Source organism: Aspergillus novofumigatus, assembly GCF_002847465.1.
Source record: "Aspergillus novofumigatus IBT 16806 chromosome Unknown P174scaffold_1, whole genome shotgun sequence".
Taxonomy (NCBI): Eukaryota; Fungi; Ascomycota; class Eurotiomycetes; order Eurotiales; family Aspergillaceae; genus Aspergillus; species Aspergillus novofumigatus.
Window position 1 is genome coordinate 1,252,629 of NW_020194274.1, and position 27,134 is coordinate 1,279,762.

The 27,134-nt window shown below is 49.5% G+C and overlaps 6 protein-coding genes across 6 annotated transcripts; 3 read left to right on the forward strand and 3 right to left on the reverse strand.

Moving 5' to 3' along the window:
- Positions 1-2,184: 2,184 nt before the first annotated feature.
- P174DRAFT_508627 (ENTH domain protein) lies at positions 2,185-4,951 on the reverse strand. The gene is made up of 5 exons (XM_024831473.1): positions 4,517-4,951; positions 4,206-4,443; positions 3,935-4,125; positions 3,765-3,876; positions 2,185-3,711 (listed from the first exon to the last, which is right to left on the reverse strand). Exons 1-5 carry the CDS (start codon positions 4,562-4,564, stop codon positions 2,444-2,446), a joined length of 1,857 nt encoding a protein of 618 aa, XP_024686931.1. The 5' UTR covers positions 4,565-4,951; the 3' UTR covers positions 2,185-2,443.
- Positions 4,952-6,073: 1,122 nt separating this feature from the next.
- P174DRAFT_359623 (uncharacterized protein) lies at positions 6,074-6,244 on the forward strand (the record flags this gene model as incomplete). Its single annotated transcript, XM_024821744.1, has 1 exon — positions 6,074-6,244. A coding segment is annotated over one exon (171 nt), but the record flags the coding sequence as incomplete, so codon positions are not given.
- Positions 6,245-6,661: 417 nt separating this feature from the next.
- Positions 6,662-7,861, forward strand: P174DRAFT_381784 (uncharacterized protein; the record flags this gene model as incomplete). The annotated part of the gene is made up of 2 exons (XM_024823093.1): positions 6,662-7,305; positions 7,366-7,861. The coding sequence occupies 2 exons, from the start codon at positions 6,662-6,664 to the stop codon at positions 7,859-7,861; spliced, it is 1,140 nt and encodes a 379-aa protein (XP_024686933.1).
- On the reverse strand, positions 7,827-9,271 carry P174DRAFT_500019 (40S ribosomal protein uS17). The gene is made up of 3 exons (XM_024830945.1): positions 9,024-9,271; positions 8,473-8,711; positions 7,827-8,339 (listed from the first exon to the last, which is right to left on the reverse strand). The coding sequence occupies exons 1-3, from the start codon at positions 9,196-9,198 to the stop codon at positions 8,271-8,273; spliced, it is 483 nt and encodes a 160-aa protein (XP_024686934.1). The 5' UTR covers positions 9,199-9,271; the 3' UTR covers positions 7,827-8,270.
- A 240-nt stretch (positions 9,272-9,511) lies between these two features.
- On the forward strand, positions 9,512-14,472 carry P174DRAFT_381788 (kinetochore-microtubule binding complex subunit SPC105; the record flags this gene model as incomplete). Its single annotated transcript, XM_024823094.1, has 5 exons — positions 9,512-9,857; positions 9,923-10,271; positions 10,329-12,922; positions 12,975-13,596; positions 13,658-14,472. Exons 1-5 carry the CDS (start codon positions 9,615-9,617, stop codon positions 14,470-14,472), a joined length of 4,623 nt encoding a protein of 1,540 aa, XP_024686935.1. The 5' UTR covers positions 9,512-9,614.
- Positions 14,473-14,662: 190 nt separating this feature from the next.
- On the reverse strand, positions 14,663-18,045 carry P174DRAFT_13079 (transcription factor domain-containing protein). Its single transcript, XM_024821101.1, has 6 exons — positions 17,712-18,045; positions 17,513-17,646; positions 17,105-17,433; positions 16,373-17,045; positions 15,753-16,304; positions 14,663-15,690 (listed from the first exon to the last, which is right to left on the reverse strand). Exons 1-6 carry the CDS (start codon positions 17,835-17,837, stop codon positions 14,805-14,807), a joined length of 2,700 nt encoding a protein of 899 aa, XP_024686936.1. The 5' UTR covers positions 17,838-18,045; the 3' UTR covers positions 14,663-14,804.
- Positions 18,046-27,134: the final 9,089 nt, after the last annotated feature.

Genomic DNA, 27,134 nt, shown 5'->3' on the forward strand with positions numbered 1-27,134 from the left:
CTCTCCCTTGATTGAAGTTGTGATTTCGATTACAACCACAACGATAACGGAACAATTTCTGGCTGAAAAGTCCTGTATCAAGCCATAACCGATGGCGTGGGTCTCCAGTGCATGTGTCCAGTCTTCAGGACTTCTACGCAATAGCGCAGATGACTACCCGAAGAAACTTGAAGAAAAAAGTGGTGACACTGATAAGAAGAGTCGAAAACACGAGGCCAGATCCCGGATGCTGTCGCTGCCGAAGACCGAGTGGAGCCCTACGCCGGTATTGATTTCATGGGAGAAGTCACTATAAACGACTGGATGTGGGATATCGGATCTCGGAATTAATTTTATGAATATCCGACGTGAATACTCCGGAGTAAAGAGGTAATATAAGTATGAAATATGAAAATTGTACGACTGATACATAAGCCAATCTTAAGTGTCTAAAGGAAGAGTAGAATTATCTCCCACAACATATGCTCTGCATTATTATTCCCTCCTTGTATTGTTGACTCGGCATTGGACCTTCTGTCTCGTCTTGCCATGGGGAGCGAACAGATGTACTCGAGTCCTCAAGCGCTGTCATTCTTTGAGCTTCATGTCAAAATAAACCGACTCCACAATCCACATGTTTTTGTTTGCGTTTCGATCGGACACGTCCTCGATTCATCGTAGTAGCCTATCTTGTAGGTTATTTACCATGTGTTTTCCAATCCCCTTGCGGCTCGCATGGATAATGTATCGGAGCCTCGCAAAGGTCCAGCTGGAAAAGATCAGCCTACAATATCAGATTAACACACTGCTATCTTCCTCATACAATCATTAACTGTTTGGTATCTATGCTTAGTCAGTTCGTCTCTATGACACAGTGCATGTGCTGGACACATGACTCAAGAGTTCCAATAATGTCTCCAAGCCAAGGACTTAGAGGATTGATTAGAGCAAACTCCATAATACATTTGATGTCTACTATTTTGATAGTACCTAGTTACGTAGTACGCAATGCGAGAGTCTGAGAGTCCCTGTCTCATTTTCCCAATCTAGTAGTTTACAGATGACCTCTCATATTGAACGGTTGAATCTCCCTCGTTGGCGCTTCTTGGAGCCTCGAACCGAATTCCACACTGCAACTCTGTGGGTACGCGACTACTTGGCCTTTGACTTTGAGCGCGTTGTGTCTGCTCTCAGTGGTTCTCAGTACAATATGAGTCTCTACTCAGCATCTGGTCTAAGCGGTACAACGAAGCAGAAATAGAATACAGACACTGCCTCATCGCCGCTGTCGACATCCCTGCATTCAACGTTGCCATCAATTGCCCCATCCCAGCCGCACCAGCAGGTGGAAAACTTGGAATTTCTGCATGGCCATGAGTCAGTTGCATGGATCGTTGACCTGACCGCCGAATCGAACCGTTGCATTCGATACCTTACAAGGTAGATACTCCGTAGACGCTGCTTTGCTGTCCGCTCGGCGTAGATCTAATTCTGACGGTATAAGCGAGCCTGGGCTGTGTAGACTGTAGACTCACGATCTGCAGTACGGCAATCATGCCTGTCTGCAGCGTATCCGGATTCCTGAAGAAGAAATTTCGGTTCTGCGTGTGGGCCTGAACAGTGCATACGAAATACGGAGTGAAGTCCTTGCTTCTTTTGCTCCCTTGCTTCGTTGCTCCACCATCTCGACACTCGACACGGGCTAGCGGCCGCCAACTGTTGAGACGTCCGAACGTCTTGGACAATCTAATATGTAGTAAGACGACCTCGTATCGCATATAACTGTCCACCATCCGCAACTCTTTTCCGAACAGATGCGTTGGGAACCGCTAATGCGACCCGCTTGAAGCAGCTCTTATGGTAGAGCCGTTGTCCGTTGGAACACCAAGGCAAAGGTGTCCCGCGTAAACTGGCGATCATTGGTAATGAGTGGATGATATCGGTTGGCGTTTCGCATACCAGAGAGCTTTTCCTTGGAATTGGATCCAATAGCACGAAAGTTAGAATCTGTACCAAGAACACGGTCGGCCCATTGATAGGTACATAGGTATGGTGTGATTCTTGAGTATCGCGAACCTAGGGACTACATGCTTCCGATAGTAAACCTTCTAGGTAGAGTTACCCTTTGTCCCAATATACTGGGGTCATACCAAACCAAATACCTATCGGGACTTTCCAAAACTGCACGCTCTAAGCTTTGCCGTACCAACACAACTTATATATATCATCCTCAATTATTTGCTATGCGCTGCTTGTCTTAACGAGAAAATGCGCCCGCGCTGCGGACTCGCTCAAGGATACAAACGCCAGAAGTCTTGATGCACGGTGACAATGCGGACAAGAAATACAGGTATATGGTAATCAGCAGAAAGACGGACGCATAAAGACGGACGCATAAAGACACAGGAACAAATGATAAGATACGCTATGTCCCGGTCAGCCATCGAGACTTCACTTCCGGTGACTATGTATGTGGATAACCTGTTATGCTAGGCCATCCCGGGCCTTGGAAAGACTGGCAGTGTTTCCAGCTGTTCGAGTCCCCCATGGTACCCTGTTGACCACCGATATGCCAGCCCTGGCCGGTTTGTTGGTTCACAAAGGCACTCTGTCGGAAGGGATTCGTGCTTCCAGTTGGGTTCGGTCGTAAGGGTGCTGCGGCTGGAGGCTGCAGCCCTTGGCTCTGCTGGGGAGGAACAGAGGAGCTCCGAGCAAAGGGATTGGTCCCTGTTCGGTGAGGCTGAAGTGGTTGCTGCGCTGGACTCTGAGGAGTCGCCTCAGTAGGTCCTGAAGTGAATTGTGGATTCACCGTCGATAGGCGTCTGGCAAAAGGGTTCGTGTTTTGGCGGCTCAACGGAGATGCCGGCACAGCAGTCCCTGTTGGTGTGCTCATCAACATTGACTGCCTGAAAGGATTGGTTGATTGTTGTTGCGGTTGCTGCTGAACACCCGGTGCGGGTTGTTGCTGCTGAGAAAATGACGCAACACCGCTTTGCGGTATGGGGCTAAGATGGGTTTGGAATCCATATGTCTGCGGCTGTGCTGAGTAGCCGCCGAACCCAGCCCCGGTTGGGGTAGACTGGAGTGGTTGCGGGACTTGCGCTTGTCCAAATTGGCTATTATTCTGCTGAGGAAAGGGCTCTCCAAAGCCGGATGGCTGACCAAAAGGGGTCCCTTGGGGCTGTTGCTGGAAACCCGTCTGCTGGGTATAGAACCCCGTCTGCTGCGGTTGGAAGCCAGTTGGCTGGAACGACATGGCTTGCTGTTGCTGCTGGGCTTGGTACGGTTGCTGGAAAGTTGTTGGTTGTGCTGTAGGCTGCGGATTGGGTTCGATAGGTTCAAAGAAGTCAATCAAGTCCGCAGGATTTGTTTTCTTCTGCGGGTTCGGTTCTGTTTGTGGGCGGCTCGGGGCGGAACCCATATTACTGGTATCCTGAGGGCCCCCAGTAATACCGGACTTCAACGCAGTGTTTGCTCCACCATTGTTTGCGCCTTTGCGAGCCAGGTACTCCCTTCGGCGAAGGTTGAAATCCGGATCATTGAGATCATCCTCGAGAAGGCGCGTCAAGTCCGTCGAAGCGTGTTTAAGTTTGGGTATTTCTAATCTGGTTGCAGATTGAAAGTGCCTAGCGACACCCAGGAACTTCACAACCTCCTCCGTTTGCGCGGTGAAGGTTTTGTAGATCTCTAGAGCGCGCTCGCTGTCCGGCCTCGACATTTCAAAATAATGCTCTAATGGCCAATCGCGTCAATACAGTCACAGCATGTCGGGACAAGGAACCTACCTAGGACATTTATTGTACCCTCGTTCATGACCGAGTATAGAGTCAGGAGATCCAATGTAAGCAAACGGAAGGCCGTAAGTGTGATTTCATTCTCCACTTCATCTGTCAGAAGCTGATGGCGAACTGTCAGTCACAGGTGTAGCACCGGTCACAGTAAGGTGAAGACCCACGTCGCAGCGTAACAAAGCCTTGATCTGCTTCTGAACAATCTCTGTTTCCCTCAGGAGACCCTTTTCGACTGTCAATCGCTTCATCCGTCCTTGTCCGCTCCGAACGTAGTCTGTCTTTGTAGCTTCGAACGCTTTTGCGCGCGCCATAAGGTAATCGGCATATCTTCGGATGTTATGCCCTTGTGATTGTACTACAGGCATGAGCCATCAGCATTGGACACGCACATTCGTCAAGACGCTTCCGTCCATTCAGCCCAGCTTGCACACTAACCTTCCGAGTATCCGCTGATTGCTAACTTGGTCGGGTTCTCCGCCATGTATTGTAAAGTGGCATCCAATTGCCCCTCTCGTATCATAAGATGGACGACAATTAGCGCCTTGAACACAATCGTCCATGTTGAATCGCGCAGTCGAAGTTGCAGTGTCCGGAATATCTCTGCAACGCCAGCCTCGCCCGTATGGGTCGCAACCAGGATGTGTTCGATGTATTTCGATTTAGGAGCTGCAAGCTGTCCATCGAGAAACGTATCAGTGACCATCCAAGATAGTATTGGCAAAGCCGAATAAATTGATTTGACTAACCTTGACCTTGGTAGCCCCTTTCACGGATTTCTCAAAATTTTGAGACATTGTCAGCAATGGTTAGGTGCCGAACTTGGGTAGCAATAAGAATCAGGGGACCGTCGCGATGGCCCTTAGCGGGACTAGTTGGGAATTCAGAACCGTGCCTGCGGAGCGAAGAGGTATTGCAAGTTGTATCTGAAAGGTGTCTAGATCGACATGTGTACATGAGCACCAGATTTGATCATGATGGTTCAAGAAGCCATGCTGTGGAGCCACTGGTTCTCACGGAATAGTCAGGAACAGAGATAAGAGGACACTGGTCAATTGACAAAGATTAATCAAGACAGAAATGTCGGATTGACCAAAATTATTAGGAATTAAATCACCCGGGTTGATGAAGAGCCTGGTGCTGGTGGTTGATTTACTGCAAGAGCTTGAGCTCGTTGGCTCGGTGGTGTTTGGTAGACGTAAGAGTCGCGGTGGAGCTCCTGGCTTAGATGATGATTTTCCGGCTACTCCAACATGACTAGCGCTGGTATGAGTATCGGGTCAACATCTGTGACGGAGTTTGATAACCACCAGTATACCAACCAACAGTCAAAGCTTCAGTTCGCTCTCAATAATTCATTTCACTCTGGAAATGAACGCACTTTATGGACATCTAAATTTACTTAATCAACTTGAAAGTTCCCAAATAATTATAGTTTTGCGATGTACAGCTCTGCAATATGAATATCCCCATCAGTGAATATATTCTCATAACACTCACAGAAACCATGCTACCGTTGATGCTCGTGTCTCAGTGCTTTGATCACAATTGAGCAAGCCACTGTTCATTCACTTCGCTCTTTTAGAGTGAGGCGTTAGTTAAACATGGGAAATGGCATTGGGCAAGAGGCGAGGCCTCTCCTCCAGCATTTGTCCCGTACCTTGACTGAAGCTCAACACTTCTTGGTTAATAGTAAATTCATTACCCTCTTCTGACCTGCCTCTCATGGACATGAAATCTTTGACCACCTCATGACCATCATTTCACGCCACCTTTCCGTCAATTGTTGTTGTGAGATCTCAGATAGCTGTCCCAGTCTGTTTACAAATTCTCTGAGACTACGGAGTACTCTTTACTACAAACCTCACTACGGCCGTCAGTCTAGCCTCTGCCTTGTGTTGCCTGTCTCTTCACCATCTCACTCTTGAATCATCTTTGTGGAATACTTTCACTTGTGTTGGTTCCTACTGCCTTACGCTCAACTACTCTCTCACCTTCTTACACAATATTCCACCGCGTGGCCTCCATTATCTCACTATACCTCTACTGTCTGTTCCTCCCAAAGATCCCAGTGGATTATCTGAAAGACAGCCTTCAAAATGCCGCTCGACTTCTCGATCAGAATTCCCCGAGTGCCGTGGAATGATGACAAAAGAATATTCCTATGCTGTCTCCACAAATTTTTTGAGAGGGACAGTACTGCGTTCAAGGAAATCTTCAATGCTAAATACAGAAGGGATTTAGAGAACAGCGGCTTCACTGATGGGAGAACTTCTAAGTCAACATTGGACTCTCAATGGGGGGACATGAGGCGACTAGGGGATCCTATTTGGGGCCGGGTCCATAAGGCTCCTCTCAACCACGGCGATTTGCTACCAATCAAAGACATGATCATCGATGTTGCTCAATCACTTGGAGCCTCGCTCGTTGAGAAGGAAATCGATGACATAGACACGTCAGGGTACCGCGCAAGGACCGCTCAATCTGGCAGGATCACTGCTTCCGACCCAGCTGCTCTAACCTCAAGTTCTGTAAGTTAGATGATGAATGTTCGAGGAAAGTTTACTAAACATGGACAGGAGAACTCTACACTCCACTCAGCTACTTTTGTTCATCACCAAAATACGTCAGGATGCCATAGTCCCAGTGTAAACGTTTTGCAATCATCAGCACAGCCCCTGACCACACATGGTGGAAAGGTCTGCTGGTGGTGCTTAGACCAAGGAGACGACGCATCTGAACCTCATGTAGGCGGGTGAGAAGCATATACAAGGAATGGTAGCTAATGTGCGCAACAGACATCTTCGACATCTCCGCGAAGCGACCACCTACCGCCGCTTCTGTACAGATGGTCGAACGCAGACTCTCAAGGGATCAATACTCCGAAGCGTTATATGGCCGGCCTATTTGCTGACTCTGGGGTCAGCACATTCCTTCCTGACGACATTGCCCCGGAAAAATTCAACGGTTATGTTCTGGATCATGTCAGCATCGCAAGCCATCCAAGCCCCTTCATCTCCACATTTCGGTCTATCCTAGCCCCCATCCACCGAGCACTGTGGGGGAAGGAAGGTGCTAGGGTCTCCATCATCGATGCAAGGAAGCTTACAGGCCCGGTGTACTTCGCCAAATCCCTTGTACAGCAGAACAAGATCCAAATCCCGGGCTACAGTGGCATAGGAGAATATCTTATATGGGGAGAGATTCAAACGCCTGCGATAATCTGCTCATTCAAGATCTCTACGCTCATCCAGATTGCGCAAGAGAATGAAGATATCGGCAGAATTCTGCAACTTGACAAAATCGCCTCCTATAGACGTGTTCGGGGAAAGCTACGAACAGTCCTTTCGAAAGAGATCGATAGTATGAATTTGGATCACGCTTCTGGTGTCAGCTTGGGTAAATTGCTCCATCTGATCAATGTGCCCCAGGCATATTATCAGAGGGTCGGCGAGGGCCTCCTCAAGTCATGGCAACTACGGAAGCAGGGAGACTGGCAGGAATTTCACCAAGGGCTTGAAGTTGGGGTTTTCACCCGGTTACGTCAAACAACCTCCAATTCATACCCAGTCAACCTGGATGTAACTCCTGCAGGAAGAGCTCTGGCCAAGGGAATTAATACAGATTATCTTGTTCAGCATGACACCGTTGTGCATGAAGAAGAGGAAGAGGAATTCGAAGAGATAGAAGGAGACGACAAAGACAAAGAGGAAGACAAAGACGGAGACGAAGAAGAAGAAGATGATGATGATAGTGACGACATTCAGTCCGTCTTTGATACGCCTTGTCCAGTTCGACTAGCATATTCTGTCTCATCTATCACGCCCCCGGACGCTCGGCGCGTCAATCGAATTGAGCTCTATAATCCCGTTACCAGAAACTGGTCTCTGGCCGAAGAATCATCCACCCCTACCGAAGTCGAGTCTTTCTCTCAAGGATCCAGCGTGATTGTCTTGGAAGACTTCGAAGAAGAAATTGAAGAGCTTGGGGATATGATCATGGGGGAGGATATCTCTGATCTGTCTACACCCGAGCACCCACCCAAGGATCGATTGGCCTCAGATCGCGAGAGGATTAAGCGTTTTCTAAAGTGAGACTTCGCCAGAACCTCTCAGGTTTGCATGCTCGAGATGGGTCTGTTAAAGGATCCAGAAGGCCGCTTTCAAAGGAGCAGAGTGAAGGACACAAGACAATGTATCTATCTACTCCTCCCGCCGTTAGATACGAGGAGAGAATAAATCAGATTCTAAGTCATGACAAGAAAATTCCATTCCCAAAGCCGCCGTGCGTGATAATCCCTTATTCCGTGGTCTGCTGTAGATATTGTATGTAACACAGGAGGATCAAATTTTTTTGTATTGGATATTTCCTGCAGGAGGGTACCCGGGACATAGAATCGTTAAAACAATCCCAACCCGCCAGATCATTTCGCTTATATCCAGTCACGCCGCTGCCCTAGGTTTTATTTTCCATGTGAACACCCCCTTCATCCATTATCGACGTTTAGAACTTGTTGAACGACTTGACGGCCTTGCCGGTACGGGGCAGGACACGCAGGACGTTGAAGCGGACCTATTAGATTAAAAGTTAGACATAATTGATTCTGAGGGTGGATTGACGACCGCTCCATGGTAATTTCCATTTCAGCATCAACCGCTGCCGGAGAACATCGCGCGGAGTCGTTGCTTGGAGGATTTCCACATACAGTCTTGCTCAGAGGACGGCACTGGCCGACGGTGACCCAGTCACCCTCCTCAACACGGAAAGCGGGAGAGACGTGAGCGGCAAGGTTCTTGTGTCTCTTCTCGTAACGGTTGTACTTGGGGACGTAGTGGAGGTATTCACGGCGGATGATGATGGTACGGTGCATCTTGGTAGAGACGACACGGCCGGTCAGGATACGACCACGGATGGAGACCATACCGGTGAAGGGGCACTTCTTGTCTGTTTCGAATTAGCAATCTGAATATATTCCTCGACGCCTAGCCAGCAGGATTTGATCCCCGGGTTTTGGAGATGAGGAACTCGAAACTCCGCGATAAAGACCACGGCACTGGATTTCAGTAGGAAACCAGTCGCGCAATTGTCCCTTGATGATGCCTCCTCTTTCGAAATTTTCTGCGCCATAATTCCTGTGATTTGCCTTTTGATATTCCGCGCGGTTTCCTCATCTCCAAAACCCAGGTAATCGTAGCCTCTGTCTCCGAATCTGAAATCCGATTTCGCCGGCAAAATCTCAGAGTAGGTCGCTCATACCGATGTAGCTGCCCTCAATGGCAGTCTTGGGAGTACGGAATCCCAGACCGACATCCTTGTACCATCTCCGGGTCTGGCCGACCTTCTTGCTCTTCGCCTTGGTCTTGGAGTTGAGGAAGATGTGAGGCTGCTTCTGGAACGCACGTTCCGACTGGACGGTCAACTCGGTAGCCATTTTTGCGAGAATTCAGGTCGACGAGGAAGCGAAGTCGAGCTGGATATAAGATTCGTCGCGAAGGGGGGTGTCGGGTCGGGGCGGTGGTCGACGTCGATGTTGAGGAAGATTTATTCGACGATGGCTCGATATTCCGTAGTGTGAGTGTGCGATGACGGCACTAAACTAAATATGGAATGGTGCGGTTCGGCTAGGGCTTTTTTGGTTTGTTTACATCGGGGTGATCACATGAGCGGCGGCCGGGAGACGCGCTTGTTGATGTATGTTGTAGTTTGTTGACTGGGTCGGCTTGATGATGTTACTTTCCGTTTGAGAACGATCGCAGTTCATAAACTGAGGTAGAAACCCATCTCTGACCAGTGATCTTGGTCATCGCCTAGACATTTTCTTGTCTATGTTCTTCTTCACCTGCCCTCATGGCGTCCAGAGGTGACTCCGCGGGGTCGGGTCGTCCGCGATCTCGCCGTTCCATTGCCCATGTGCCTCGTTCGAGATTGACGTCTGGGTTAGATAAAGAGAATGCCACAACAGATATAGGTGCGGCTCAAAGTCAAGATGGTTTTGCGAAACGTGCGGGGAAAGATAAGAAATCCCGCAGTAAGAGCTTAGGACCTGGTGGTTTGGATGCGCTTCAGGATTCAAATGGCAATCGGCGCAAGGTACTTCCTGGCCGCTCAAAATTGTTTCTTATGTAAGAAATGATATTGACTGAAGTATTATTTAGTCTACCATGGCTTTTCCGCTCAAATCTATTCTCAAACCGACAATTCCTGTCTCTCCTGTTCGAAACATTCCGTCTTTCGAAGAAACGCGCAAACAAACTCCCGCGCGCGGCGCACAACAGGACGGTGTCCATGGCAATAGTAAAGATCAAGGGAAAGAAGATCTATTGGTAGAGGTTGATACTCCCACGCAGCCGTCAGCGTCTGGCCCAGAAGATCCAGCCAATCCCTTCGATAGCTTCAATGCGTCCTCTGCAATCGCCGCCGCGAGGGAACAGGAGGAGAAGGAGAGGAGAGAGCGTGAGCGTCAGATTATACTGGAAAAGAGAGAAGCGCGCCGGAAATCGATGGGTTAGTCAATGTCTTTCCCATGAACCCTACCGTTGGCTAACACTTGTCTGCGCAAAGCGAACCGCCGCGTTTCTTTCGCTCCGGAGGCGACACTACACACGTGGAACGTCGTCGAAATCCCTGATGATTCGACTTCCTCATCTGCTTCTAACTCCACCCGGCGTGCTTCGTCCCTCGCTGAGAACCAGGCGCCGACACAAGCATCCAATCAGAGAGAACCCCCGTCCACACCTGACACTGTAGCGGAATCAGACATTGCCTTTTCTCCAGTGGAGTATCCGGATCTGCAAGAGCTCAGGAACCGTTCAACCTCAGCGTACGATGAACCTGCAACCTCGCAAGATCTGTCGTCTAGTCCATTCAGCGGAGGCTCTACAGACGGCTTGGAGGATACTGGCCTTCAAGATGTTGCAAGGGAAGATGACGATGACGACGATGATGACAGTTCCTCAGGCTCTGGATTTGATGGGGAGAGTACCGCGATGAGTATGGACGACATGTCTGTTCATTCAGCTGCGAGTGTCCGCTCAGATCGGTCGGGCTCCAGTACCAGTTCCAGCGCCCGCCTGAACGAGGCCCTACGCCAAGCAGCTAAAGAAGCTGGAACGAGAGGCATTGACTACGATGAGGATGGGGAGATGTCAATGGAAATCGCTGACCAAGAAATCACTGGCGCTTTCCAGCCTTGGATCAAAAAGGGCCAAAGGCAAAGTTTTGAATGGGAGGATATCAGCGCTTTGCATGACCAAGAGAATATCAATCCATCGCACAGCTCAATCCAGTCATCGACTGTTCCCGATGGTTCCACGGATATCGCGGACGAAGACCTCAGCATGGAGGTAACGAACGCAATTGGGCGTATCATCCAGCCAAGTCGTCGCCAGAGCACCGTCCGGCGCAAGTCAACGAGCGAAGAGACAAACTATGATGAGCAAACAATGGAATTCACAAATGTGATTGGTGGCATTAAACAATCTGCATCTCCCACCAGGTCCGCAGGCGGCGAAAGTAATGCTAGCGACGAGGAGATGACAATGGAATTCACCTCCGTTGTAGGAGGTGTTCTCAACAAACCGTTTCAGAGTCAACATGCTGAGGAAGCAAATACCACTGGGTGGAACGATGAGGATGATGGTGGCAGCATGGAAGACGATGCAGACATGGAGATGACAGGGGCAGTTGGTGGCATTCTTTCAGCAACCGGGACTCGAGATGGGCAGGACGAAGACCAAACAGCTGGAATGGAGCTCACAACTGCCATGGGACGAATTTTGCCAACGACTGTCGACGAAAACCAGAAAAGGGGCGATGCGAATTCAGAGTCGGAGAATGAACTACCGGGAAGTTCTCCCTTCCAGGAGAATGTCCGGCAATCCCCTTCAAAATCTCCAGTTTCTTTCCACTTGGCTGCTGTCGCCTCCGAAAGTGGAAGCCCCAGCTTAGCCAGTGTCAGACCTCGATCAACCAGGCAAAGCCTGAACCGTCGAATGTCGAACACGCCATCGGCACACTCGCCACACCAATCACCAGTGAAGAATACATTGACTTCGCCAAAGGACTCAACGCCCCAAGCCAGTCAATCCATGACGCCCAGCAAGACTCCTTTGAGCATGACAAGTAACCGAAGCGCATCGCCGAGGAAGCTTTTTCAGTCTGAGACCCGCCGTTCTGCTAGCAAGGATAAATCCCCTGGACGCAAGAGTCTCTTTGGATCTACTGCGGTGACCGGTGAAGCCGTTCCCCTTTTTGTATTACGCCCTCACGAGAAACGGCGTTCATCCGGTCTTGGGATCGACAAAGAAGGCCTAGGCTCGCCTCGCGTGGCTGCTATGCTTGATAAAAGACGGTCAATCGGAGAGGAGGCTCCACGCTTCGTTCCTCAGGAGCAGCCCAAATCGGGTGTGCGCTTTGAGGATCCTCTGAAACTCCAAGAAGAAGTCGACATGGAGCGCGAAGAAGAGGAGAAGCGGGAGGACGGTCATATTCCCCCGCTGCAGTTGGATCCTACGGCGAATTTAAAGGATATGATTTCGAGCCTCACACCAAAGAAGAACAAGCTCCGCGGCCGCAAGAGCTTACACGTGGGTGCTGCCCTGGGTTTATTGGGCAAGCGACCCGTAGAGCTAGACCAGGATGATGAAGAAGAGGCCGATAATACTCCTAAGCGCTTGAAGGGTCGCAACGCCAGCCCAGTGAAGAGCATTAAACTTCCGGCACCGCCGACAAAGGACGAGACGGTCGGACATTTGAAGCGCTCACCCACTCGTAAATCTGTTATTGCACCACCCACTGAAGGTAGCACGACTCCAAGTCAGGAGCCAAAGACCAGCTCCTTGTCGCTCACCCCGGCGAAAGACGTATCCGAGTCTTTCAACTCCAGTACAGAGTCAACATCAGCTGAAGAGGGAAATGTCGCTCCGCAAGATAGCGAGCCCGAGTTTGAACCTATTCAGCTACAGGATTTCTTGAACATGACTAACATCCATTTTATGGAGCTGACTACAACCAAACGAAGGCATACTACAGCCCCTGGGAGTGCGAGTAAGAGAGCGGCTAGGCTCTCTGCCGAGTCGAAGGCCGCCACAGCCAGTTTTGAGGACTGTGTCGCTGCCGGGTTCTGTACTGTGCCCATGCTTGAGTTGTATCAGCATGTAAGCTGTCTGCTTTCCCTTCGACCTAGGATGCATACTGACCGCCTCTTAGTCCTGCCGCGAGTTGAAATCCTACATCTCTGAGGGCCGACAGGTGATTCGATCCATTGAAGCCGAGACATACGCTGAGAACCCGCCACTCTTCCGAGAATATGCCACTGCTCCGCCAGACATCCGGCTGTTGATGGACAACCAGTTCCGGAATGTCAAGACCCATGCTAGATTACTGAGCAAAGCCACATGGTACGAATGGCGTATGAAGCTTCTTGAAGGTCTGAAAGAAGGCCTCCACCTGCATGTCGATGAGATGAAGACGGATGGAGATCTCTTAACAAGATATGAGACCTTGCTCGATGGCGTAGTAACTTCTCTCGTCGAGAAACAATCTGCGCTGCAAGAGGAGGCCGCAAACTTACAGCTACTTGCGGACGAGATGGAGAGTTGCGACCAGAATGAACTGCGAAATGCACGGGAGAAGCTCTCCAGTTTAGAGGATGAGATCGAGTTGAAGAAGAAGCAGCTGCAGGAGCTTCAAGGCCAGGTGCAAGAGAAGACTAACAGTCTTGAGTCGGGAGCGGAACTCAAAGCTGAGTTCTTGGCGCAGATCCAGGAAGCTGAAAGGGTAAAAGAGGAGTGCCATGGCTGGAGCGCCAAGGAAATCAGTGAATTGAAGGGTAAGATTACTCGCTCACTTGAACATTATGTATGCTCGACGATTTCTCACAAAGTTGATAGAGTCAGTTCAGAAGATTGAGCTTCAGACAGGCTGGTCTATCGTATCAGCCACCTCCTCCAGCTCACCCGCAGGCCCTTTGTTGACGATGTCCTACCGGGAGCAGCTTCAACTCGTCTTCCACCCGGTGACCTTTGCTACTGAAAACGCAGCTCAACCGCCGTCCAGCATTGACGAGAAGACAAGCCTGCCTCTTGAGTTGAAATACCACCCGAGAGACGGCGGCAAGTCCACGATTCGAGCGCCGCAGCTATCTCCTATCGCCTTGTTAGTCCTCAAGTCTCTTCAGAAGCACCTCAAAACCCTAGAGCCCAAGACAGCCACGATAGCTCCGAAGCATCTCTTGCGCTTCATCTCAAATGCTTGGAACTCCGTGCTCAGCCTAGAGGAAGAAGCCCGCATGCTTGAATTTTGCGGCGTAACTAAACTCAGGCTATCCGAGGACGAAGACAAGCTGTCGCTTAGAGCCAGGTGCACTCTCCTCGGAACTGACACAGCCGAGGGCCGAAAAACACCCGCGTCCAAATCCACAAAGAAGCACGCGAGCAATGAGAAACGGCGAATCGACGTCGACTTTGCGGTGAGGACCCGCGTGGTCCAGGGCGATGAGTCCGGCGACGTCGGTTTGTTGGATTTCGAGACCGATGTGATCGCCAGCAAGGTGTATGGTTTCGGATCTGGCAATGACCTCGGCATGTCTGAGACGGAGATGCGAGCTATCCTCTGCGAGGAAATGGGGGAGAAGACTGCTGGAGTACAACTTGGGAATGGTGTTTGGAGTAAAGCCGTTCGGATGCTTACCGGGACTGTTTTCTAAAATACCCACGGGTGGACAAGGACGGGATATGGGTGTTTACGGCGTTTAATTAGCTGGTGCGTGATTTAAGGGCCAACGTAATTGTACATAGGTGCTGTGAGTTCTTTCGTTCCAGGGTCGGCGTTCGTTGATTCGGTGACCTCTCTGAAGATATCTCATTTGTACATGGAAAGTTTGATATGATGTCCAAAGGTCAGATCCCAAGATTAAAAAGAAGTATGTATTGCCCATCTCGTCATTCATCAAGATTATGTTCAGCATAATATGTCGTCACATGTTGTGTTGCTTGTATACAACTTTAATGCATTAAGGACGCGCAACCCAACCTCATATTAAGAGAATGGGTTCACGTATCCTCCCCCAGGCCAGATGGTCTGACTCGGCCCCTGATCGTTAGCAAATTGGCTCGGTGTTTCAGAAGAGAATCCCATGTTAAAGGAAGCCGAAGGCACATTGCCCGATGCCGCTGTGGTTGTTGGTGCTGTGAAGGACGGCGCCGTTCCTTGAAAGAAGCCTTGCATGTAGGGATCGTCACTGAACTGATTCGAACTGGGTAGTCCCCAGTCCGCTACTGGAATGGTTTGCCAGAAATCGCTTTGAGGGATGTGGTTGGCTGCCGGCATTGGCAAGAAGGCGTCAAAGGGATAGGTGGGAATATTGAATCCTTGGGGAGAAACGGATGTTTCAGCTGACGCTGCGCCGTTTTGACCATTTTCAAGTGGAGGATAAGGACTTGAGGGTTGGAGGTCATCCGACGCCGGAGGGCTGCTATCGGGGACCACGTAGCCGGAAGAGTTGATGCGGGGAAGACCGGGGAGATGGGGAATATCGATGATCGAGGGCGAGTGGACGGGAGAAGATGAAGGGGATGATTTTGGCGCTTCTGCCGGTTGGTTTCGCTGGCTTCGTGGTTCTTCTGATGCGAGGTCGTGGCCTTCTGCTTTGGCCATTGATGCACGAGAATTCGCTCTTTGGCTGAGTTTGGTTGCCTTTTGATCTCGTTCTACGACAGATCTGGCTATTCGTTCAAAGTTTGCGCTCATTTGCGTCATGAACCGCGCGTAGTTGGAGGGCCCGTCACCGGGGATCAGCGTGGCGAAGAAGGTCGAGGCCATGTTGAGCGATTGAATGTCTTCCCTGACGTTAGGGTACCGCGAGTCTCGCAGAATATTTACGAAAATTGTCATAACGGCCAGAAAGACGTAATATAGAAGGGACCTGTGCGAATAGTGAGCATCGAAATGGAGGTAATCATGTGCCTGATGCTATCGTTGCCTTACCATATCCATGCTATATCACCCCATGGGAGATTATTAACGAGCCTCAATGTATCTCGAGCAGCCTCTGAACAAAAAGCAATGGAGGAGGACGATTCTCGAAGGATCAAATTGGCATCGTCAGATGCAGAACCTCCATTTGCGAGACGTTGTCGGTAGATAAAGGCAATGACTAGAGGCATCCGATGGATCAAGATCAAAGAGTTGAAGTAGACGAACTGCATGCCAGCGGACGCAAATCCTCGCAGAAAATCTTCACCTACCGCTCCTTGCTTCAATTGATCATCAAACGTGTTCGCCGCCCTCCATTCTCCGAGTTCAGCGTGAAGTTCCTTCACGATCTTGATGACTTCAGCTGCGGTCTTATTCTGCAAGGCTCTTTCAGAATAGAGCTTCGTGTATATACGACTCTTGATAATGTTGAGTCGACAAAGTTGCTGGAAAAATGGCTTGTTGTCGCTTAGCAAGAGATCATTTTCGGGATCAACAGCAGGGATCTCGACGTCAAAATCGTCGGGATGTTGAGTTGGCGCATTTCCAGTTCGCATACATGTGCTGCATTGCCATCGTATATCAGATTTGGACAGTCGTGACAAAAAGGAAGCTGATAATTTTGATCTTACCTTTGGTCTAGAATAAAAGCGATCCAGAAGACCCTTTTCCTCTGCTCCTGCTCCGCTGGGGTAAGGTGGGGCCGCGGAGTGTCACGATGGAGACCCAGTCGGTGGCACGTTCTGATGGCTGCTGTTATTAAAGGCATTGCTGACTGAGTGCCTGAATTACCGCGAAGGAAAAGCGTCATGCCAAGGAGGGCTTGTACACTCAGCATATCAGTCCGGCGCAGCGTCAGTTCAGTGAAAACCGACATGGCGTTCTTATAATAGAGCCATGCTCTTTCTTTGTCCTTTTCCGACTTGAGACTATTTGTGTATCTGTACTCATAGGCCAAGGCGAGAATGACATTTATGCTGGCCCACCGAGCAGCGTCATCGCACGTCTGCTGTGTATACTGCCATTCCACCATTTCCATAAAAGAGGCTTCATGGTAGAGTGGGAACAGGCGATTGATTGTTCGAAAATAATCGCCTAACAAGGAAAATACCTCCGCTCGGGGCGGAAGAGGTTTGAAAACCTTTGAGGCAAAGACATCGTGGAACACGTCGGGTCGCCAATAGTCCCATGGACTATCGTGCTTTGTGTCTGAGACTAGCAAACGAAGGAAGTTCACTTCACCGGTCTTGTGCTTGATCCACTCAATCCCTTCTCTGGATAAAATGGACAATGAGGAAGAACGTCCTGAAACGGGTCAGAATCATAGGAATGCGAAAGGCTCAGATACCTGATGAACGACATACCGTAGTATATGGAGTCAGCCTTGTTATCCCATCGGATTATGGAAACATGCTGGCTATCCCCAGTACCGGAAAGCTTGCTAGATGACTCAAGTCCCGACTGCTGATTGGCCGACTTGGACATGCGAACCTTGCGCTCGCTCAAGTAATGCGGCAGCGAACTTGAGAGATCATCGTCACTTTCGGCTTCCATTCCGTCCTCTTCGAGCGACACATCATCATCGCTGCTGGTTTCCGGAGGTGTAGGATTCTCCTCGTCCACGAGACCAGCGGCTTTGAGGAGTGACTCCAACCTATCCAAGCGCTCTTTCAGAGCCTTCACATACAAGCGTCTAGATCTGTCAGCCGTGTACCACTTATCATAGAAAGAGAAAGACTGAAAGTCATTGCTTCGGCCTGCTGCACGCTTACCTTTTTCTACGCTCCTGCTTCTCCTTCCTGGAAGCGAGTTCGCACGGAATGCGACGACGCGTACACTGCTTACAAGACGTGTTGGAGGCATCAGGCTCACACTTTATCTTGCTCTTGTAGCAAGCTTCGCAGACCTGGTGAGACAACTTTGATCAATGCTGTTTCTTTACCGAGCGAGAAAAATATAGATGATTCTTACCAGAGGGTTACGTATTCGATTCACATTATGATGGTCCTTAGATTTTGGTGCTTGATGGATACTTGCACGACCGTCTAGCGGTCCCAGAGAAAGACCGCTCTCAGCTGCGATTGATAAGTTCTGCATGGTTTTGTTAAACCAGGCAGCGTGTTTCTGCTGTCATGAGCAGGATATATGGACCCGGACCTGCCGGAAGCCTGATCAGGAAGCTGCGAGGTCTCAATAAGGGGAGTTTTAAGGAGAAAGGTCCTTCTTAGACACTGAAAAAGTTCAGCTGTTATTCGAAAGTTTAATCATATATAAAAGGTGTTGCACCGAACCAACTGGTCAGGTGTTTAGTTTGGAGCGGTTGGGCCGTTGGGATGTGATAACTTGGTGCTCCGCAGTTCTTTGACGGAGCCCACCATGGAGCAGTCCCGGGGTCTCTTTGAATAGTCTACTATCCAAGATGTAGCAATTTTTAACCGAAAGACAAAACATCAGACAGAATTAACGTCTCGAGGTAGAAGATCTGAAGGTCAAAATCTGAAGACAAGATTGGTAATGTTTCCGTCCTTGGCTCGTCGGAGGATCGGGAGTTCGGGATCACGGGCTCCCGATCATGTGTGGGACTGCCCAAGATCCACCAACGCCCAGCAGCCTTCCACAATCTACGTACATCTATCTGATAACTCCACCATCACTACTACTGACGAATGTATGTCAGGATTAGCAAGTATGATCGGCAATTTGAGCAATGAGATGGTCAAAAGCTCGTCGCTGATGCCCTCATGTCCAAAAGAAATACATCTTGCCACAGAACTTGCACCGATGGGCAGCAATGAGAGAACATGCCCAACTTGGCTCGGCCGATGGACGCCGTCGGGCTCTCGATTCTTTAAGTGAAAAGCCTTTCTGCAAGCTCACGAGGAGCGCTGGGACGCTTGGGAATTAACCATCCGAGGTTCCATCATAAAAGTCTCGAGCTCTGTTCGGCCCAAGAAGGCGCGGATGGTCAAGCGATTCGCTGACCAAAATTTGGAGGTACGTTTGCGAAAACGACGTAGGACGGTTCGTCAATGTGGAGTCAACAGTCTATGTTCACAGATGGAGAAATGAAGTCTACTTTGTCTTGAACATGCAGAATGGTTTTCAAAATCCTGTGGCTCGGACCAAATATGACCCCAACCAGCCACTGGTTAGCTGAGTGGATAGACCTGCTATTTCTATCCATTCCTGCTCGCAGTAAAGGGAGGATGAAGTTTTCGTAAGCTATCAACGTACTATTTGGTGGCAGGAGCGGCTGCATTCGGCGCCACAAGCTGCGGCTCTTCGACGAGTTCTTTCTTCTTATGGCGAGCATAATCAGGGTCCTTAGATGCGGTTCGCGTAATGATCGCGATGCCCCGAGCTCGACACCAAGCATGGCCAGCCATCAGGCTGAGCAGGCGTCCTGATGTATACTCAAGGCTGCCAGTCGGGGCATCACCTTCCAACAAGCGCCGTGGGCAGACGGCAGGTAGAAGTCTTGCTCGTCACATCAATTGTGGCTGTGACTGCCGGCTCCGGTGCCTCAGGGGCTGATCCTTCTCCTGGCGATTGACAATGGTGGTGAAATCGTCGATCCTTCGTTCATGAGCGCGGGAGCGAGTGTTTTGCGAGGAGACGCGCACAACGTCGACATCAGATCTTCTTCCGGCAACTGGCATGTCTTGAGAGCTTTGGGCCGTAGCCATCAAGAAATAAGAGCCCACCGTCGCGATTAATGTAACTGTCTCAGTCAGCGAAGATCAACCCATGACAGGAATGAGACTTGCTCATCAAGTTGCTGGTCCCAACGATGCGAAGTAGAAGGAAGACGAAGCAAGCTGCGAGCACCTTTATTCGACCAAATGCAATTTAAGCAGGCGCCGAGGTACAGGGCTTTGCTTTTGTAAGTGGGAGCGACTACGCATCTTTGGCAAGAGTCGGCTCTTTCCGCGCATGAAGCGGACCAGTCGGCCAGTCCGCATGTTTGGACAAGGAGGGCAGATGAGTGGCCTTGAGCATTGAGCTGCTTTTCCTTTGAATCGCCAGTCCTATCTGTAGTTCATTTGAGGGCCCTCACATGGTCCATAAACTTGACGACGCTTATATCGGTCGCGGTTAGCTTGCCATGAAAGGCAACTGGATCATTAGACACCATGAAGAAGGAAACGGAGGAATACACATACTTTACTTTCCGTTGAGCACAGCGCAGGGCCGGTCGGAATGATCTTAACATGGGCGCAAAGAATGCACTTCTTCGCATGGAGGATGCACTCAATCTAGGACGACTCTCGGTCGTTGTTGGCCACAGCTTTAGCCAAAGTGCGTAGGCAGTGCTACACCAACGAGAAGCAACCAGACTGATGATGGAAAGCTGAGCTGGCAACGAGAACTCAACTGTCTCCCACTTGAAGCGTGCAGTGATCAGGTTCCGATAGGAAGTTCCCTAGCATATCCCCGCTAGGTGGGACGACTCCCTGATGGTAGACTATTTGCTCATCACGAAGAATAGTGCGTTCTGCTGTGTCACCCCGATCTCTGGGGACTGGTGGGTATCGGTTTCGGTTTGAGGTTAGTTCCTGCGAAGCCTGCCTTTGGATGCCCTTGCCCTTGGGTGATCTTGGCGAAAACTGCGACTGATGAAATTTGGAATAGCGTGTAGGGACGTTGCCTATTTCTTCATCAACGAGAGCCAGGCAACCCGCTATAATCGCCTCGTTCGTTTTGACTGTCAGTTGATTGAGGTCCATTCCATCAGCTGGAGTGATTGGTTTCCCCCCCGTCAATAATCGACTGGAGTTCATCGTCGATGTCATCTATCTCCACAGTCGGGAGTTCCTTCAAGCAGTCAACAGGTGCCGTCCTGGTGTCTACGGCTTTGCAGATACCGTCTGAGCCGCACCGAAACTTCCCCAGTCCCATAGTCCCATATTGCTTCGGAGCTGGACTCTTCTCATCCATCGGACACCCACAATCTGACAACCTCCCCGGCCTTGAATGAGAGATAAGAAGGCCGTGTAACGAGGAAGGTGGGAGATGGCCATTTGGCAGGGAGGATGAATTGGAGGGAGAGGTTCTCCAGGGGCATATAACGACTTAAAAGCTCATCAATGCGGCGTGATAGGTAGTACAATGAATGAGCAGATAAAGATACCCGATCAGGATCAGTGAACAGGCTTGAAAGACAGTCTGTATGGAAACCTCAGTTGCCCACACAAGATGCTAGCTTTCTGCAAATGGATTTCAACACAGCTGCGCTGAGTCTCATTTTCAAGGCCAGTACGGCGTTGTTACTACGGAGGGGTATCATGATATCTATAATCTAGTAAAATCCTAGGGTTTCTGTGAAATCTGTACACGCATATGCGGCCAGGGGGAACGTAGGGCTGGTGGTACGGCGAAGACAGAAAGACTAACATATAATCTACAATTCTACAACCCTACAGTCGATCCAGAGTTTGGGTTGAACTTGAGACATTCTAAGCAGTCTGCCTGCTAGACTATCGAAGATGGATTGACCAGTATCTATTCGCAAACTCTTCTCTCTCGTCTCCTGTATAGAGCCTACTCCCAGATCTGAATTATGCAGCGCTACACCAGATATGGTTCATGCGCTGAACCGTCTTCCCTATTAAACTGGCGTAAACAGCCCCTGATGGCCTGATCCAGTCTCTACAATACCTCAGAATCCTAATCTAAGAGCCAAAAGTGAAGGTTCGTTTGACTTGGGTCGCCTGCGCGAAGGACGGCGCAAAGACCCCTCGCAGCGGTATCATGGCCTGGAGTTGCGGTCAGCAGAGAGACTGAAGAGGAAATACCGACTGCATGGTGCGGCGAAATGATCATGAATTCATGACAGATCCGAACATGACAACAAATCTAGACAGGTGGATGCCTCTGTGAAACAAAGGATGGTTAGAGGTACCGATGGGAAACCTCCATGCTGAAGGATGTTGTTCTAGACCGATCGAAAGCACGAAGGAGTCTGATGAGTCAGTTCGGGAGTTATCGAGATGTATAACGGAGGCTTCAATGTCCAGCACAGTAATCGGATAGAAACATTTACTGACAGCAAATCTTGAAAACGACAGATGTCTTCCGGAGCGACCACTTGCCAGCATCATCCAAGTAACTGGCAATATTGGACGCCTATCTCAGGCGCGAAGATTCAGGATCAGACACGATAGCAAAAGAAAGTGTCATATCGCCAGACAAAGTACCAGAAGGAAATTTCAGATGTTCAGATGACCAGGCGCTTGGATTTATTATGCTTGTTCCATGTACCCCTGCACCATGGAGGAAAAAGCAATATCCCAGTCAGTGCCGAATATAGTAACAATAGACAGTTCTGTACGAGGGTACGACCGATCGCCAGACGCCAATCTTCCGTTCTAGACTCGAAGCGGTCAACCATGTATTATCCCCTTGCCACTTGTACTTGTTGGGTTGAAAACGAGGCACGATGATAGCATGGCCCCATGGGCAACAGACCACCTTGCTGACCTGGGGTAAATGCATGTCGTGGTGTCACGATGCATCACACCCGCCGAAGCCCCATGGCTTCTTCACCTCAGTCTGATTTCTTCGTTTCCTCTCATAATCGTCATTCATCTCTGCCTAAGCAACAAAAGAAATGAGTAGTGGCAGTGACATCCCGCAAACGTGTGGTGGTGGTTGTTTCCACCATACCCTTGTCACATGGGCATGGGCTCATTGACGTGGCTTGAATCCGTTCGCGGCAGGCTGAGTACCATGATCCCGACGCGCGGGAACGCAATTAAACAATCTACCATATGCTCTCTGCTTGTGACGGTGATGAATATGATTGTGATTATGACCACAGTATCTGTCTGATTCAAGGGACTGAACCTCGGGACGATACGTTGTCTATGTGGCGTTGACAGTGCATTCATCAAATGTCGCTATGGTTGGTATCCAAAACCCGAGGAATCTATACCGCTACTTTGTGTGCAGTGGTGCCGCTGATTGCGCCCATCACACGACTGCGGTGAGGGGATCTGATTCCGACAGGCAACGATGCCGGATGATGCTCTTGTGGCGGCTAACTGGCGATGATCGAATTTGATACAGATACGTTGTATCCTGTGGAGGCTTGAAGAATGTTTGTCTGTCGGGCTCAGTGTTTATCTCGGTTGGATTCTCAATCACACTGTGATCTATTCTCCCAGAGCAGAAGTACGTGCATTGATGCGATTGTTTCCTTTTCTTTCCCCCGCGGAAGTACTCCAGAAGTAGATAGGTCTCTGGTGAAGGGAAGATCTGGCGCCAGAAGCGTCAAATGTGGCACCTGAAAGAAAGCCGTCTGATTAATTATGTAAAAACATTACATTGGCGATATTTGAATGCATACATCAGCCACCGAACTAGGTAATATATATTCTGAGTACATTGATAGGTGGAAAAAAGGTACACCAGATCATCAGCATCAACAACAAAAGGAATCCAGTACAAATGATTGGTCTCTGAATTATTGTACTCGCTGGGAATCCCTTGAGATACATAGCGGCAATATCTACTCCGTAGATATGTATCTGACTCAATCCTCAACCTATCATTTACCCACCGAGCCTCACGTCAACTAATATGCCTTCGCCTCCTTATGGAAAGTCCAGACGACACAATTAGTACTCACAAATAGCCATAAAGCATGAACCATAACAAATCCTGAAACACATCCCTCACCACGTGAAGCGACAGATTTGCCCAGGAACACGAATCACATTCATCCCGCTAACGACGTTGAAGTCAGATGGCCTGGTAGCTCCTCGATGATTTGTTCACTAGTCTGCCAGTTTCGTCGTACGGAAAAGAAATCCCACGGCCGATATGCTCCTAGTGCCTGATTAACTTCTGTACTATTAGCTATTGAGCGTTTACTTTTTCCTTCATAGTAGTCTTAAGGATATTTTTCTGCTTCATCCCGCAGATTGCGTGGCTTGCAAAGGCGTTTGGCGTTTAGCGCATGATTGACAACACAAAGAACCTCTGACCGGGTCTTGAATCAAATGACCCGTTTCCAGGGGCAGTGATTGATTGAGACACAGCGTTCTCTACGCCGTAGAGCTATGACTGCCGCGAGGCCAAATATGTAGCACGGAGCATGATACTATCCACATACATAGTGATGGAGGTATCGAGTGCGGTGGGTAATATGATTGTCAGTAAGAATCGGGCAGGAACAAGTACAGTACGTTTCAATACCGAAGGGAAAAGAGACAAAAGTACGATCCTGTTACTTTAGAGACTGTCGAGCAGAGCGGTATGTAGAGGCGTCGAACGATCGACGCGGTCGAGGATTCTTTTTGATCCACAGGAGAAACGGTCAACATACCTGTGTTCCCAGGTACCTGGACAGCCAGGTGAGTTAACCTGACCTACATGTAGTGTAGAGGGAGCCTTGGTGGGTTGAGATGATTGATGTTGGTTGCGATGGGCCTCTCTTCCAGTGCTAAATTGCATTCTATGCATGCAGACGTCGTAAGCTTCTTCTCTGAGGTTTGATTACTTGATTCAAGGGATCGGATGAGGGTGCGCGGTACTTCGTACAGCGATCCCCATCTCTGCGCCGAGAAGCAAAGGAAGCTTAAGTGGTGCTCCGATTAAGCTAGGGGTTCCAATCCAGTCATTGGCGATCCTGATCTGTGCTTGGACTCTTGTTCATGGGATATCAGCCGTTGACGGTGACTGAGGGACGACAGGCATTCAAGGGATAGATCACGGGAAAACACACGTGAGCTCGCCTCAGACACAAACAGGAACATCGACTTAATAACATTCATCTGCTTGATTCATTAGTTGACTCTGCCTTGGGACACTGTAGCTAGACTGTCAATGTACACCGTACCACCAGTGAGGATGAAGGTTTCGGAACTGCTTCCAATCCTCAGGAAGAAAGATCCCGAGCCCCTTATGAGTGGAGACAGGCGAAGTGATCCTTGCGTAGAATACGACTCCTTGGAGGCGGTTGAAGCTGCAAGATCCGCATAGACCTTTTCCGGGATCCGCTAGTCGAATTCTCGAACATAACGGACGAATTCCCAACAGCACCGGATCTGCTTCCGTTTGTTGATCATGGAGTGGACTAAGGGACACGATCTTTGCTTTCATTCATGGTTGTTCGCTGGTTTGCTCAGGACGTTGGACTCCGGGGATAGCGGCCTGGGAAATATGCGGAATGTCACTGCTCAGAAACAGAAACAAAGGAAGCTCGAAAAAGGACGGGACGGCGTCCATTTCAACTAAATCTCGGTTGTACGTTCTTTGGTCCCTGATGACTTGAATGCAGGGTAGCTGAATCATTTATTGAACACCTGACTTGCGAGCAGGGTATTTGTTATGAAGCTTGCTAGCGATCAAAGCATGCAGACAAAGACACCGTATCCCTTGATAAATAGATAGTCGATTCTAGGCCATTGGTTTTGACGATCCCCGGACAATATTGATATCTGTGCGCAACCCAAGCTTTGACTTTGCATAATCAAGAAATGAGAACGTAGGGACTTGAGACCTCTTTCCAAAGAAATATGGATTCCTGATGTCCTTTGCATAGGGCTGGATATATCCGCTCTTGGGATCAGCCACGGAATGTATGTATGGACTATGCGGAGTAGAGTAGACTAGGCGCATACGTACCACATTCAGTTTTCAAGGCCAGGGGCGCTGGGGCGCTATCAGTGTCAGAACTCAGATCCCTTATTATTGATCCTGCCGTGTCTTATGAGAGCAAAGCTGATACGGAACGCAATCCCATGCTGGTCTTGAAGACACCGGTTGGCTCAGTCCTTTGTTCGGAACGTTTGGACAACAGACATGGCCAAGTTCAAGTCACTTACACACCTACATAGTTAGCACTTTCAGATCGAACTGTTGCAGATCATCTCCCGCAAACCAATTCTTCGACCGATGCCGCAGCATTCGGTAGCAAATCGAGTTTGCGACGTAAAGTGCTTATGAGGGCTTGCGGGCGCCTCATCGCTCGAACGGCGGCTGCAAGGAGGTCTTGTGGAACTTGATACTCAGTATCTATGCATGAGTTGCAGGGCCCTCTGGCGTATGTGAGCTGTCTGGGACCATTGTACTTCGCAATTGAGTCTCATGGGGCTTAACGACAATTGACAAGGAAACGTAATAGAGTATCACGGCATCCTATGCTTTGCTAGCCTACTAGTGATACCCTGACGGCCTGACTCAATGCCTAGGATCCCTACGGCCTGCGACATTCTGAGAGTGCTTCTATGAGTCAAGACAATAGCCAGTACTCAGGACTTCGAACATATACAACTTTTACTTTGTAAAGGGCCGTTAACCGTGACAATGTTGCCATGCCAAGTGATGGTCCAAAGCCCCTTCCTTAACAAACCAATACAGGGTCGGAGACCATCCGTAACTTCAGCGACAATACTACATGCCTCTTGACCCCTTTTCGGGTTTCTTAGGACCGATTCAAATTGACCATGAATCCAGACGATGGAAACACGGAGGGCCTTCAAAGCTTCGAGTTCTGCCTTCTGTGGCCAACGGAAAATTACAAAGTCAAAGGGAGGAAGAAGTATGGTAAATGCCGCGGGTTAACCTCGCATCATGTGACAACGACATGTTCTTGTGACCTCTATTTCGCCACTGAGATGACACAGGCTAGAACTTTTGCCCCCACATCAAACAGTATTCAGCAACATCACTGCGGTACTCCGTAATCGATACTGAAAAGACAGTACTCAGCTTCTTTCTTTTAACCTGTTATGGTTGGATTGAGGTTCTTCTCCTGCCGAGTGAATCTTCTTTCCTGTGGCGCCCCCATGTGCCTCACTTTTCGTTTCACTGTGGATGCTTCACGCCAAGACTCGTGGTTGGTTGGTACGGGGTTCGGGGGCTTCCGAGCTGTGCACAGTCGAAGTGAATAACTCAATTATGAGTCCTTCACATTCCGAATGAATAGCTACATCTTTCCGCCGGTTCGTATCATCCTTCATACCACGGTACTTATTTCCATCGTCTTGATGGCGGATGCTAGGAACTATCACCGAATCACGGAGTACCTAGCCTGGCTGCCGAAGGGACAAGACGTTGGTGTTACTGAAAGTCTACCGGGAATTCCCTAGGAAGTACAGAGTAGGTCATTCTCCTTGTTTGCTCCATAGTGTCTCCCCCGTTGGAGAGTTGCTCATCGTAAAGTTTTCATGTTTGTTATTCGACTAGTAATTGGGATATTCGAGACCATGAGGTATGAGGCACTTTATCGACTCATTGTTACTCCGTACCGCCAGTCCATTCGGGGCCAAATCTGACTCTTCGCTTGATTGGGAAAAATGCGGAGGATCCATATGGGGTAACGATCCGACAAAACTCCAGTCCCCATACCTACTCGATTATCTACGTTTAAGATTTGGGTCCAAACGA